Source organism: Cyphomyrmex costatus, unplaced genomic scaffold, assembly GCF_001594065.2.
Source record: "Cyphomyrmex costatus isolate MS0001 unplaced genomic scaffold, Ccosl1.0 scaffold193, whole genome shotgun sequence".
Taxonomy (NCBI): domain Eukaryota; kingdom Metazoa; phylum Arthropoda; class Insecta; order Hymenoptera; family Formicidae; genus Cyphomyrmex; species Cyphomyrmex costatus.
This window is the reverse complement of record NW_017275965.1, coordinates 2,892,641-2,906,559: the sequence shown is the minus strand read 5'-3', so window position 1 is coordinate 2,906,559 and position 13,919 is coordinate 2,892,641. Positions and strand designations below refer to the sequence as shown.

The window sequence follows — 13,919 nt, the reverse complement described above, 5'->3', positions numbered from 1 at the left end:
ATTATAAATTAATCATTTTTATATAATTTTTTAAATTTCAGGATTTTCAGAACTTTTATTTAATATATTTTACAACCTTTTAGAAAATTTTTTATTTAAATTGGAACATTTTTTAGAAATGCTAGAAATTTATTTCAATCAAATTAAATTCATATTCTCGTTTACTGTATTTAATAATTTGTAAATATCTATAACTGCAGTCTGTCTGGATTTATATCTTTTTAAGAATTTTTTTATATACGTGAATTTTAAAAAATACATACTATATTCTAAGATTTCTTATTTTATAATTTCTGAAGAAAGCTTATAAAATCTGAAAAGGTTTAAGGTATTTTTAGAAATTTTCGTAAATTTAAAATATGAAAATTTTTTTTTAATGTTATCAGATATGAGAATTTTCATTAGAAATTAGTCAAAGATTTGACCAAATAAGATTCTCACTTTTTATTTGTTTTACTTATTATATATTTGTTAATTTTGTTATATAATCTTATTGTTAATTATAGGTACATTTCGTTTCGCGCATAATACATGAATTGTTTAACGTTTGGTAAGCAACAAGGATAAACGATACATTGTGCGCATCATGCATGAAACGGAACGCACCCCAAATCATTATTTATTTTCTTTTTAATCTCGCGCGTTTTTTTTATCTGTTGGCAGCTCTTGCAGTGGATAGAAAGAACAGACCTTATAGTTTAATCAGTGCAGTTCAGTGCAGTTCAGTGCAAAAGCACAGCGATATACTGTGGCAAAAGTACGCATTATGCATTTCAATATACTCGACATGCTGAATTTCTATTATTACGAATTGTTTTTAAAATAATGTAAACATCATGTAAACTACTTTTATTAGCCATACTTCTGATGTTTCTAATTTGAAAGGAATTTATTACCTTTTCAATTGAAGTACTTTTATGTTGTAAACCTGTAGTCACTTCTAACCAACAAAACCACTGTAATCAATACGCTGACGTTGATTTTTCGATCAAGCTGGCCAACTTCACTCGGATGAATCGTGAAAAGTACATAATCCTCGTTCACTAATCAAATAAGAAATAGACATTATTTATAATAAAAAACAATATAAATATATCGTAATATTTTACTTTTAAAATCTGGAATGACTTTCAATTATTTTATATCGAACAGAATATAAATATTGGCGTTTTTTCTCTTGTCTAGTTGTCTGCATTTGGCGCTTCGACGAGCTTGACATCACTTGACATACAACACGCCATTCTTGTTATTTTCGAATAACCGTGATCAGTGGCGACTAGCTGCCGACTGGAGTAATGGAATAGTGTCAGTAGCATAGCGATATATATTCGTGGGTCCAAAAATGCCGAGTCAAGAAGTCGTAACAACGAAGGTTGTGGTCCATCCACTAGTGCTATTAAGCGTGGTAGATCATTTCAATCGTATGGGAAAAATCGGAAACCAAAAAAGAGTGGTAGGTGTACTTTTAGGCTGCTGGAGAGCCAAAGGAATCTTGGATGTATCGAACAGTTTTGCAGGTTAGGATGTAAACACGCTACTTGTTTCTTAAATCGTTTATATTTGACATCAAGCTGTACTGATTATATTAATGCGCATAAATTCATAAGGAATAAATGTCCTTACTTTTGAAACTAATTGTGATACAAAGAGATAAACGTTTATTTCAGTACCCTTTGATGAAGATGACAAGGACAAAACTGTGTGGTTCCTTGACCATGATTACCTTGAAAATATGTACGGAATGTTCAAGAAAGTTAATGGTAATGATCTATATTTAGTTTATGCAAGTCTTGTAGGTTTTACTTGGAGCAAAAATTTTGATTGTGATATTCTATGTTGACTTTTAGCTCGTGAGAAAGTAGTAGGCTGGTATCATACTGGACCTAAGCTACATCAAAATGATGTTTCCATTAATGAACTAATAAGAAGATATTGTTCTAATTCGGTTTTGGTAATTATTGATGCCAAACCAAAAGATCTTGGACTTCCTACCGAGGCGTATCAAGCAATTGAAGAAGTACACGACGTACGTTTTTGTATATGTATTATTTATTGTTTATTTAAAGAAAGTAAACATGTAACGAGAATTTTATTTGTAGGATGGCTCTCCTACCTCCAAAACGTTTGAGCATATTCCAAGTGAAATTGGAGCTGAAGAAGCAGAAGAGGTCGGAGTGGAGCATTTGTTGCGAGATATCAAAGATACTACAGTTGGTACCCTCAGTCAAAGAATCACAAATCAATTACTTGGCTTAAAAGGTCTTCACGAACAAATTCGAGAAATTAGAGATTACCTAATTCAGGTATACATTTTGATCTTTGAAAGAAATTACTTTTATATTGATATTGTCAAAAGGTATACTCAAATAAATTTTTTTTCTAGGTTGGCAATGGAAAATTACCTATAAATCATCAAATTGTTTATCAGCTTCAAGATATCTTTAATTTATTACCAGATATGACTCAAAGTAGCTTCGTCGATTCGTTATATATAAAGACAAATGATCAGATGCTAGTTGTATATCTAGCAGCATTGGTTAGGTCTATAGTTGCATTGCACAATTTAATTAACAATAAGCTAACCAATCGTGATGCTGAGAAAAAAGAAACAGATGGAAAGAAGGACACAAAGAAAGAAGAAAAGAAAGAAGAAGAGAAGAAAGGTGAGGAAAAGGCGAAAGCTAAAAGTCAGTGATCAGGGAATTTCTGAGCTTGCTCAGTTAAGACTGTTAAAATTGAGGACAATTAATGACTTTGTGCGTAATAGTCAAGTCTGTTCGCTATTTGTACAGAATGATATCCCACTTATAAATAATGACAATTTAAATATGTATTAGATGCAGCAAATTGATTCCCGAATTGTTCTGGCATAATTTTGTGAGTTTTTAATATATTAGGCGCAAGAGAAAAAATAATAACTTAATACTTCTGTACTTTGAATGTAATGAATGATGTAGTAAATATATCAAAAAATTTAGGATTAAGACATTTTTACAGAATATTGTAATCATTACACTATTTTCAGTGTTTTAATTAACAATCCATTAATATAAACAATATTATTCGATACGAGAAGCACAATCATTTATTTTTTCTTGATTTCATCCATTGATCAACAAGTAACAAACAGTCGATGTGTGTTCTTTTAAATTGCCTTAAGCATGTTGCTTAAAATTTAAGTTTTAATTAACATGTGTGATAGATTTGGATAATGTATTTTTAGGAAATGTAAGTCATTCTATTAAGAAAATATATTACATTAATAAAAATAGTCTTTTACTTACATATATATATCGTTTTATTAATTTATCATCGATATTGAAATATTTTCTATTTATATTCTTTATCAAAAGAATATCTATACAAAAAAGCAGATATGTATATGCATGATCTTTAATTCTTGTACATGTTTTGGGCAGAATATAGACGTTTGCAAATTTCTTGCACTGTATACATAATATGACTGTACATGTATCATTTATGATTTGGAACATCCACCACAGCATTTATTAACAAATATTACGATATATTTTATCTCATGTGATACAGGCGATTAATCTGTCTGTTAAAAAAATAATCTAAATCTCAAATCTTTTTATATCAGAATACTGAAAACCATAAGCAAAAGAAACCATCGATAAGTATCGATCTTCGCAGCACTGCTGTAAGCTATGCCTACGTAAGGCTCCAAATTTGTATCATTATAATGCTGAAAGTACCAATTGAAAGGATTGTCGTTTATCACTTTGACTTCGTCATTGACGAACATATCGTTCTGGCTTTCGGTCGTTGTCTCATTGATCTCGCTTCTCTGAACAGTGCCAGCGATCGATTTCAGCTTTTCTCTGGATTGTTCGGTACTGTAGCTAATGTACGGCGAGGCGACCTTGGTTATCGTAGATCTACCAAGCGGACGTAAATTTATTACGGATCCCGAAGACGGTACTTGTCCCCCCGGAACCAGAAGTGCGGACAAAGCAGATGCCTCCGTTCCTCGAGAAGTTACAGTTGTTTTTTTAGGCCGTGGATTCGATGTAGAAGATGTTATGGGTGCTGAGAAGTGCGAAATTGGTTCCGTATCCATTTCTGTCACAACATCCAAATTATCTGCAGTAAATAAAATATTTTTGTTAGATGTTTTAAATAAATTATGATACGAAAGATTTAACGATGAATTGCACCTCAATAGTTGTAAATCATTAGTCAAATAGTTATAAATCATTAGTCACTCTTATTAATTAAAAATAAAATACTCTCTCTTTCTTTAATAGAAACTTAATTATATATCTGACGAGAACGAAGAAATTTCATAACAAAATGTGTGCATGTGAAACACATTTTAAAATTAAATTTTATTAAATTTTTTTATTCACGTGGATATAAACTTACCAGGTTTTTCATGAGAATCAATTGTACTGTTTAAAACAGTTGGATCATTTTCATGTATAAATATTTCTAAATTCCAGTCTTTGGATCCGTCTTCTTTTGACGGTGTTACCTCCACCGCTGCAGTTACAGTTTCCTTAGTAGTTGTAACTTTATTTGCTTCCGTTATTACTGATTTTGGTGTAGTCCAAACTATCCTGTTAGCGACTTCCATCTGCGGCTTCTCTATGAATTTAACATTTTCCGTATTTACTTCTAAACTTTCGCCATCATAAATCTCAGTGGACACTGATGTTTCATGAGCTTCTTGTGATGAGTCTTCTTCTACGATTATCGGCGCGTTATTTTTCACTGTATTTGGTATATTAAGGCTAAAAGAAAGGTTTGAAGAGATTAACTGTGCTGTAAATGTAAGTATCAGTATAACAACATTAAATTTAAAACAGTTTAAAAAGTTCCATTTTTTAAAATTAAGATATCAAAATATATGTTTATATATTTTTCAATCTCTCTAAATCGTTTGAAATAAAAAGATTTTTATTTTAATTAATTAAAAAATCTGGAGAATATCTTGACTCAAGCTGTTCTCAGCAAATAAACTGACGTTATTTATTATTATTTTGACGTTCAAATAGTGATGTACCTACATATAATGATAGCTTAATTGTTTACTGAAATGTTAAATTTAGAAAGTTACATCGAAAAAGAAAAAATAATTTAGACCACCTGGTTCTATTAACGTTGGGTAAAATTTTGCGAGACTCGAAACTCGTTGATTGAATGAATGTCGATGTAGTGGGTGGTTCTTCTCTTTCTCGGAAGCTTGTCCGCGGTTTCCCGGTCCTGGGGACAATTTTCTCCACCTTGTTCACGGTGCTGTTTCCGCTTTTTCGAAGAACAGAACGTTCCTGTACCGATGTATTGCTTACATTTAATCTTGAAGTATTTTCATGCTTCATGTGTTTCTCATATGTCAATCTAGGATCGACGATCGGCACAAATCCGCTTTGGCCGCGTGGGAGAGGCACAAAACCACCTCTATGAATTTCTGGTTCCGTAGGCGGAAAAGACCTGTAACGTCCTCGGCCAGGTCTATCTGACGGCGACGACGATTCCAATGAGGATTCTTTTCTCTCTGCCTTTCTGGCTGAATGTCCCCACAGATTAAAGTTTAAATTCGGCAGAGGTAGACCGAAGAAGGTAAAACCGGAGCTACTGGGTGACGGTGGTATAGGGTTCTTTTTTACTGGCAACGTGGCGTTCTTTTGTACTTGAGGTTTTTGCGATGATGGGTGAATGATCTTCACCGTCTGAGTAGGTACGCTGATGGTAGATACGATGGGCAGCAACGTGCTCGTGTCGCTTTCGTTCGTGTCCTGATAATCTATGTATTGGTACAAGTAATCAGAGTCCTGGGAAACGGAAGGTTTTTGCGTCGAGGAATCCTTTAGATTCATCCACAATGGTATTGTCTCTGTAATCCCAAATGCTGGCAATTTTTAATGTAGTTTATAATAAATACTATAATATAATTTATTTACTGAAATATATTTTTTTTGAATTTATAAATTCCAAGTATATACATATAATTCGAGTGCCATGTACTTTTGAAAGAAATCTACTTATAAAAAATAAAAAATAATAATAATTCATCAGTAATAGAAAGTTTGTCTTTTATAGGCTTGTTAATTAATTTTACTTGGATTATTCGTAATTATTTACCAGATGAAGAAACTGAAGGAGTCGCAACATTAATCATTTCAGCCTCACATCCTGGATGAATCGGTTCCACGTATCTCTCACGCTGACAATCCTGTCGCGATAATCTGAGTTCTTTAAAAAGAGATCCATCAGCGCATCTAGGTCCCTCTGTGGAAGCCTGTTGTAGCCATCCTCGTAGCCAAAGCATGCCGCAAGAACAGGATAGTGGATTTCCTTTCTCAGAAATGAGAGAAAATATAAATATAAAAAATTTTTTACTTTTTTACAACTAACAATAGATGATTTTAATAATGGAATTTGACGTGAATTAATATTTTATCCTGACGTCAATTGATTAAAAAATTTTTCAGAGCTATTTTAATTTATGTTAATTAAAAGGCATTAATTAATTGCAACACACAGAAACAAATTAATAATAATATTATATCAATATTATAATTTCCTACTCAATAATATAATTGTTATGTACAACATATGTTACTACATTATATTCATATTATTAAGTAAGAAATTATAATGATGTAATGTTATACTATTAGTTTGTGTCTTACGGAAGGAACCTTAACGATATAACCCATATTAAAAAAATATTTTATTAAAAATAATCCAAATCTGCAGATATACAAAAAATTAAATTGTATAACATTTTTGATAAAGAAATTTATAATTGATTCAATAGATCCTTTATTAGTTCCGGAGAGTTAAATACGACTCTTTATATAATTTTCATTAATTTAATCGATACTATCAATTACCGTCGATATCCAAAACAGCGATGTTCGATCGCAACCTTTTGAAAGTGTTCTCGGAGACCGCAGTCATCCGATTGCTTCGCAGACTCAATACCCGCAATCTGGGCATATCATCGAAAGGTGAACCGTGCACGGCGCAAATTCGATTGTTGTCCATCTGTAAGCAGAAAGGAGAACAGCTGTAAAGCGGCTATGTAAAGTGGCTTAGCTATCTCCCTAATTAACGATGCAGGTATACGAATAATTGCTCTGCCAGCAGAACGGCCCGTCTCGCACCACGGTTCACGCAGGAGTTTCACTCTCGACGAGAAAGTATTCTTCTTTATTAGCGAAGACTCTCGCACTCTTGTTGTTTTATATGTGATATTTTGCAAGTTAATTCGGATAAATTGTTCACAAATTGTACTGCAATTGTTTTAAATTTCTGATCATGATACAGAAAAATATATAAACGCGCGCGTAATATTGTATCTTTCAAAATCTCATAAAATTCTTGAATATGAATACCTTTAGTTCCACCAGCCACTCCATAGCTGCCAGACTGTTGCTAGAAACTTTGGATAATCGATTGTAACTGAGATCAAGAACCTCTAACGAGTGAAGGCTCTCCAGACCGACGTACTCCAAGTCCGACAGGTGATTGTGACTTAGATTAAGGAAAAGTAAGTGTGGCACGTTAATGAAGGCGTTACTAGCGATTTCCTGGATCAGATTTTCCTGAAGTTCCGTGCTCTGTAGAAGCGGTAATTCGGTGAAAGCGCCACTGGGGATGGACTACAAAATCATGTACATTACATTAGATTTCCATTTATTAGCTTAATATATTTATAAAATTTATTAAAGAATATATAAGAATAAAACTATAAAAGTTAAATAATAACATGTATGAATTTTCGATACATTTAAAAATTTTTTTATTGTAACAAATTTTAAAACTCTCCACTTGTATTTGATAAAATGTATAACAAAGATGCTTTGTCTAAATTGTCTAAAGCATTTTCAATATTAATTTGAAATAATTTATTATTCTACAATTGTGGATGACCGTGAAATTATAATATTATTACTTGTAATCGATTCATGCCGAGTCGGATAGCCTGCAATTCCGGTAACGCTCTGATTGCGTTTCTCTCGATCACCCTGAGATCATTGTTTTCGAGATCGATCAGGGACAGTCGCGGTAATCCATCGAACGCACCTTCCCGTAGTTCACGTATATGATTTCTAACCAGTTTCAACTCCAACAAGGACGATAGACTGCTTAGCGTTTCCGGAGATAGGATGTTTAGCTTGTTGAAGCTCAAGTCGAGGACCCGTAGAGCTGTTAACCCGTGCAGCGATCCGGGTAACTCGGTCAAAGTATTGTGCGACGCGTACAGTTCACGAAGGTCTCTGTAATTGACATTAATGTTACCATTTTGGAAGTGTAATGTTTAAATAAATCTTTCCTCAGAATAAAAATATCAAAGATGTTTAAAGATGTACAAAAGATTCAAATTTCTTTTATGGCATTATTTATAGGGTTTTAAACAAAAGTGTATTTGAATCATATATTATGAATTTATCAATTCTAATTTAATCGTAAATTGATATCGTATACATATATAAAACAACGCTATCTTGGATATTAATAATTCTGTTAAATGTAGGAGAAAATTGTGATATAATTAATCATCATTAGAAAATGCCCAATTTGCATTTCAAATTTAGACTTAATTAAACTTCAACATTATACATCTTTTGCATTAGATTAATTCATATCTTTTGAAATATTTTGTGTTTGATCGACATGATCAAGTTAAATTTGATGAGGATGAGATTAAGTAAAATCGCGTATAAAATCCAGTCAAATTACTGTCAAATTAGTCGACACGCCAGACCAGTGCTATATACAACACCGAGAAAGAGATATTAACGTGTGCACGAAGAACTTTCTAGGTACCAAGTTAAGAGTGATGCAACCAAGTAACTACTGAGTGAAACTATTTTTCCACTATAATACGAGACTGCAAGATAATATACATAAGAAGGGGAAAATTGATTCTATTATCATAAACGTGATATATTAAGTTTTAGAAATTAAAAAATAAACGTAGCTAATTTTAATACTTTCTATGCACACGATTTAATTATTTCATTTAATTATTTAAATATATTAATTATTTCATTTAATTAGTTAATTATATTTAATACATATAAAGGGTGACAAAAAAGTTGGATCACAAATGTGTTAGTCAAATCATTAATAATACACACGTATATGTATATTTACAGAAAATCTTAAATATACACTACTATCAGGTAAGCTGTCATTTATTGTCATTTTGACATTAAAAATGATATTAAAAATGATATGATTAGCTTGCTATCTGAGTAAATTTATTTAATAAACGCACAAAATTTTATCACAATTTTTTTGTCATCCTGTACATGAAAACAAAAAGAAAATATTAATTATCTTATAATATAGATATCACATTAATAAACTTAAATATATTTTTTATTAGATATGTATGCAATTATAAAGATTATATTATTAAAATTGTTAACTTTCAATTACCTGGTATTAGTAAAGGTAGCATGAGGAATTTGCGCGAGATTATTTCTGCTCAAATCAATTCTTTGCAGTCTCGTATTCTCTTGAAAAATATCTGGTCGCAGAACCTCCACTCGATTGCCCCGAAGATTCACATCCATCAATGACTTTAATGGTCGGAAGCTTCGGCCATGTAACGTGACTAGCCGGTTGCATCTCAAGTCTAGTTGTTCCAATCCCATGAGTCCGTCAAAAACGCCGTCGTCTAGAAGTCTTAGAGTATTGTAGCCAAGATTCAATTTTTTCAAGTTTGGTAAGTCAGCCAAGATACCAGACGGAATTCTGTCAATTCCATTCGAGCTTAAATCCAATGATCGTAGAGCAGGTAGAGCTAAATCCTGAGAGGACACGGTTGGTAAGGTGATGATACGATTTTTCTGCATATGAAGATGTTCGATGTCCTTCGGCAGACCAGGAACAACTTCCAGCATACGATTCAAACCGATGTCCAACTCGTATAAGTTTGTCAGGTGTCGGAAGGTTAAAGGATGAACGACGGACAAGGCGTTTCCGGAAACATTAATGTGCTCCAGCGCCGGTGTGCCAAGAAAAGACTCGGGTTCGATCAGTCCTATAGCGTTACCGCTAAGATCAAGCCGTCTGAGATTTGGCAGATTGGTAAACAGGCGTGGTTCTATGTGACGAAAGTAGTTTTCCGATAGATCCAGGCCCTGAAATTATCGTAATCGGCGTTATATAGATCGATATCGATAATACAGTATATTCAGCCTAATTTAATTGCTTATAACTTTTATAAAAATAAACACATAAATTTTTGAAGACATTTTTTTCAGATGTAAAGTAATATGATATCAAGGAAATGCATTTTTTTTAATTAAAAAAGAGTAGTTATAAGCATTGCAAAAAATATTGGAAAAAAGCCTATATGCTATATAAAAAAAAGCATTTAAATTAAATGAAAATTATAGCTAAATTCAAAATTAATAAATTATTAAAGATTAATAAACATGCATAAAATTCGTGATTAATATTTAAGGAATCAACAAACACTTTACTTTTAATGCCGGTAAATTCCAGAAAGGAGTTTCCAGTAGATTCGACAGGGAATTGTTCTTCAGCCTGAGTTCCCTTAGCGCCGGCATCGCCGTGAACGTTTCTCTTTGCAAAAATGCCAGCCTATTATGATTTAGATGGAGCCTCTCCAAAGTGGGATGGCCTCTTAGAGCACCGAAGGGTATTTCCTCCAACTGATTGTGACTGGCGTCTAGAAACTTCAGCCTTGGCAGAGCCTCAAGTACTGAACGTATCTCCGCTACGTGACTAAGGTCATTATTGATCAGCCATATCTCTTCCAACGCGTTTCCTATCCGTTGCGGAAAGAATTCTGGATGAATACGATAAATCAGATTATGATTCAGATCCATGGATTTGAGGGCTGGTACCCCCTGAAAAGCACCAGCAAATATCTCAGTGATGTGATTGCGCGACAGATAGAGGCGTGATAAAACGGAAAGATCGACGAAAGACCCTTCGCCCAAGCGATTGATACGATTTCGATCCAGACGTATCACTGACAACGATGGGAGATCCATACACGCACGACCGACCATACCGGCGTCGATTATGGCGTTTCCAACCAACGAGATCTCTTTGAGCTCTGATAGATTGATCATGGCTCGTGGATGAATCCAATGGATTCCAGAATCAGTAATGTTAATCAGTTCCAATCGAGGCAGACTTCGAAGAAGTCCAGCCTCTAATCTAGTCAGTCTGGGGCTACCCAACACATGTAACTGTTCCAAGTTGGGAATATCTCGGAAATTTCTTGGGACGAGTTCCAGTAAGGCCGGAGAGTTGATCTGAAGATACCTTAACTTCGGCAAACCGGAGAATCTCGGCAGTCGTTTCATCACGCGACTCTGTAGTGTTACCGCCTCGACACCCTGCAGGTTCTCCAGACTGTCTACAGGTAAAGATCGCAGGTCAGGCTCAACGATAAATAGTTCCAGCAAGGAATCGTGTAGACCTTCTAGCCAGCCGGAGGATACCCTTTCAAGACGATTGTTCCGCAACATCAAGCGCAGAACTCGTAAAGTTGCGAACACTTTGCCAGGTAGACTAGGTAGGTTGTTGTTTTCCAGAATTAACTCGTCTACCGGTCGGTCCATATAGTGGCTCACTGCCTGCAGACCTTCCAGTACCTTTGGTAACTCACTGTGGCTACACCTGTGCGAATTTATAATGTACAAAATTGTTAACGTAATTCTCGGAATTATATGTTTGATCATCATTTAACTTGCCATATCTGAATCTCCATATCGCGCGTGGAGCATCTACATGGCAATATTCTCTCTTGAAGCGGACATCCGTAATCTGGATCTAACTGGGCACTGGCACTGATGAAACGAAGTGCCAGAAGCCAGCCGATTATCAGGAGCCCACCGCCCTGCGACGACCTGACCATCGCGCATTTGGACCGTAGTTTACGATCGCGAGTACCAGTTCCGCATTTTCTAAAATACACATACATTTACACGTAAACGAATGAATATGAATTTTAAAGGATAAAAAGTCTAGCATCAGATGTGAATGTACGTAATTTTTAATTAGAATATGCGTTTTTCAAGTTGATGATTAGATCCATGTGAAAGCTTTTTAAATCATATATTAATTAAGATTAAAGGCTTTCTTTTTTAAATTTTTATCAGGTCTATCACGAGTTATCAAGTCGTTCTTACGCAATTTATTTTTAATGTTAAAACGCTCATTAAAAAAATGATAACAGTAACGAGTTTTACGTTTTGACATCTCAGAAGTTACGCAGTGTTTCTGTAAATATGAGATGACGAATGCGTGGTTGAGATTAGAAATCTCGCTCGCGAAACAACTACCGATTGGTGGGATTTTAGACGTTAAAAGCCCTTGGATGTCACGGTACGCCTCTATATCCTGAGCACGATGCCACGCACTGTGTATACGTGTACATACGTCACGGTCGCAGACGACAAAATTGATGTCTCGTACCGTAAGCGAAGTTAAAGACCGCTAGGACAATCATTGTCCGTAATAATTGTCGTCGCGCGAGCGCGCTTCTGATGTATAAAGTGATGACCGGTGAATAAAACTGGAGGGTGAACCGGATTAAAATTAAAAATTCGCACTTTAAAGACAGAGAAAGTTTGGGGACATTGTGGTATTTTGAGGAAACTGTACGTTAAAGTACTTTGTTGGATAACATTATTATGCGCTGATTTCGGCGCTGATAAAGTGACAAAAAAGTCAGATATGTACTGTAATTATACAAATATATAATATATAATTATGTAATATATTATATATCAATATACATGTGTGAAATTAAGTTAAGACGTATAGCCATTATTTTTCATTCTCTGCTGCACATTATCTGCTTTTGTTACTACTGCGTAATATTTTGAGGTAACATTTTGCGTAATTATTATCGCGAGGAAATAAATAGCTAGCAATTTACGCAAACATGTGTGTGTTAATAGAAAGATAAAGGCGTTCACCAAGCAGCCTGTCATGCAGAAAAACGTAGATTTCGTAATACGCCAACCTTTAGGATAAAACAATCAGGCGGCCTGAAAAATCATTCGTACGTAAATAATGTCGATATAGCGCGATTCACGATAAAACGAATCTAAGTTGCATTGTACGTGTTGCGTTAACAAAAAGATCTGTCTTGATATATATCTGTTTCCGCATCTCGAGACACTTCCGTAGGATTGAAGAAATTGAACTCAAATAATAGAATGCAATTAATTGTTGCAAAAATATTATGCATTCTAAAGCAAAAATGGGAGATATTGCATTTATAAATATCGGAGGTTGGCAGAACAAATCTCGTACAGCTAAGAAATTTTTAATTTATAAAAACACGTGATCTATAACATCTAAGCTGCTAATGCCCGTAATGTAGATTAACTCTATTCTCGGTTTAACACTTACTTTTTATCATTTTTGAGTTCTTAGAAGGAGTTAAATAAAATTTAAAGAGTTAATCTTTATTGGTACAAACAGACTAAATATTGAATATTACTTTAATTATAATTCATAAGATTTTATCACAATATAAACAGACTAGTATAAATAAATTCATAATATACTATACATGGAAACTGATCACACCTAGAGGTAGCAATAAAATTATAATTATGCAGACTGAGACACGCGCGTAATTAACACACCATTTATTGTACTCGTTACTTTTTAGCTGTGCTCCTTTCCTTTTCTCTTTATTTGCACTACTAATTTTCAGATAATAATTTCTTTTTATTCGAATAATTTGCATATTACATATTTTATTGTCATTTTCTATGATTTTATTTACATAGGTATTTGTTACCTCTGCATATGTATTAACGGTTACGTATCTTGTTAAAAGATTTCTTCAAGATCTCTTAAGTATTAAATTAACGTTAATGCTATAACTTCGTCTATGTATATTATTATACATGTTCTGTATTAGTTATAATTATTTT

At 33.7% G+C, this 13,919-nt stretch overlaps 3 protein-coding genes across 3 annotated transcripts in view; 1 reads left to right on the top strand and 2 right to left on the bottom strand.

Moving 5' to 3' along the window:
• Positions 1–957, bottom strand: part of LOC108772872 (inosine triphosphate pyrophosphatase) — a 1,696-nt gene extending 739 nt beyond the window's left edge. The window contains exon 1 of the mRNA XM_018538516.1: positions 897–957. The gene's annotated coding sequence lies outside the window, so the exon portion shown is untranslated. The remainder of the gene's footprint in view (positions 1–896) is intronic.
• A 385-nt stretch (positions 958–1,342) lies between these two features.
• Rpn8 (regulatory particle non-ATPase 8) lies at positions 1,343–2,900 on the top strand. The gene is made up of 5 exons (XM_018538435.1): positions 1,343–1,517; positions 1,668–1,760; positions 1,848–2,026; positions 2,100–2,303; positions 2,384–2,900. The coding sequence occupies exons 1-5, from the start codon at positions 1,343–1,345 to the stop codon at positions 2,693–2,695; spliced, it is 963 nt and encodes a 320-aa protein (XP_018393937.1). The 3' UTR covers positions 2,696–2,900.
• A 695-nt stretch (positions 2,901–3,595) lies between these two features.
• Positions 3,596–11,881, bottom strand: atk (artichoke). Its single transcript, XM_018538385.1, is given in 11 exon segments — positions 3,596–4,107; positions 4,390–4,757; positions 5,113–5,875; positions 6,109–6,321; positions 6,864–7,017; positions 7,368–7,634; positions 7,928–8,252; positions 9,421–10,127; positions 10,473–11,643; positions 11,677–11,708; positions 11,711–11,881. Coding segments are annotated over 11 exon segments (4,683 nt in total).
• Positions 11,882–13,919: the final 2,038 nt, after the last annotated feature.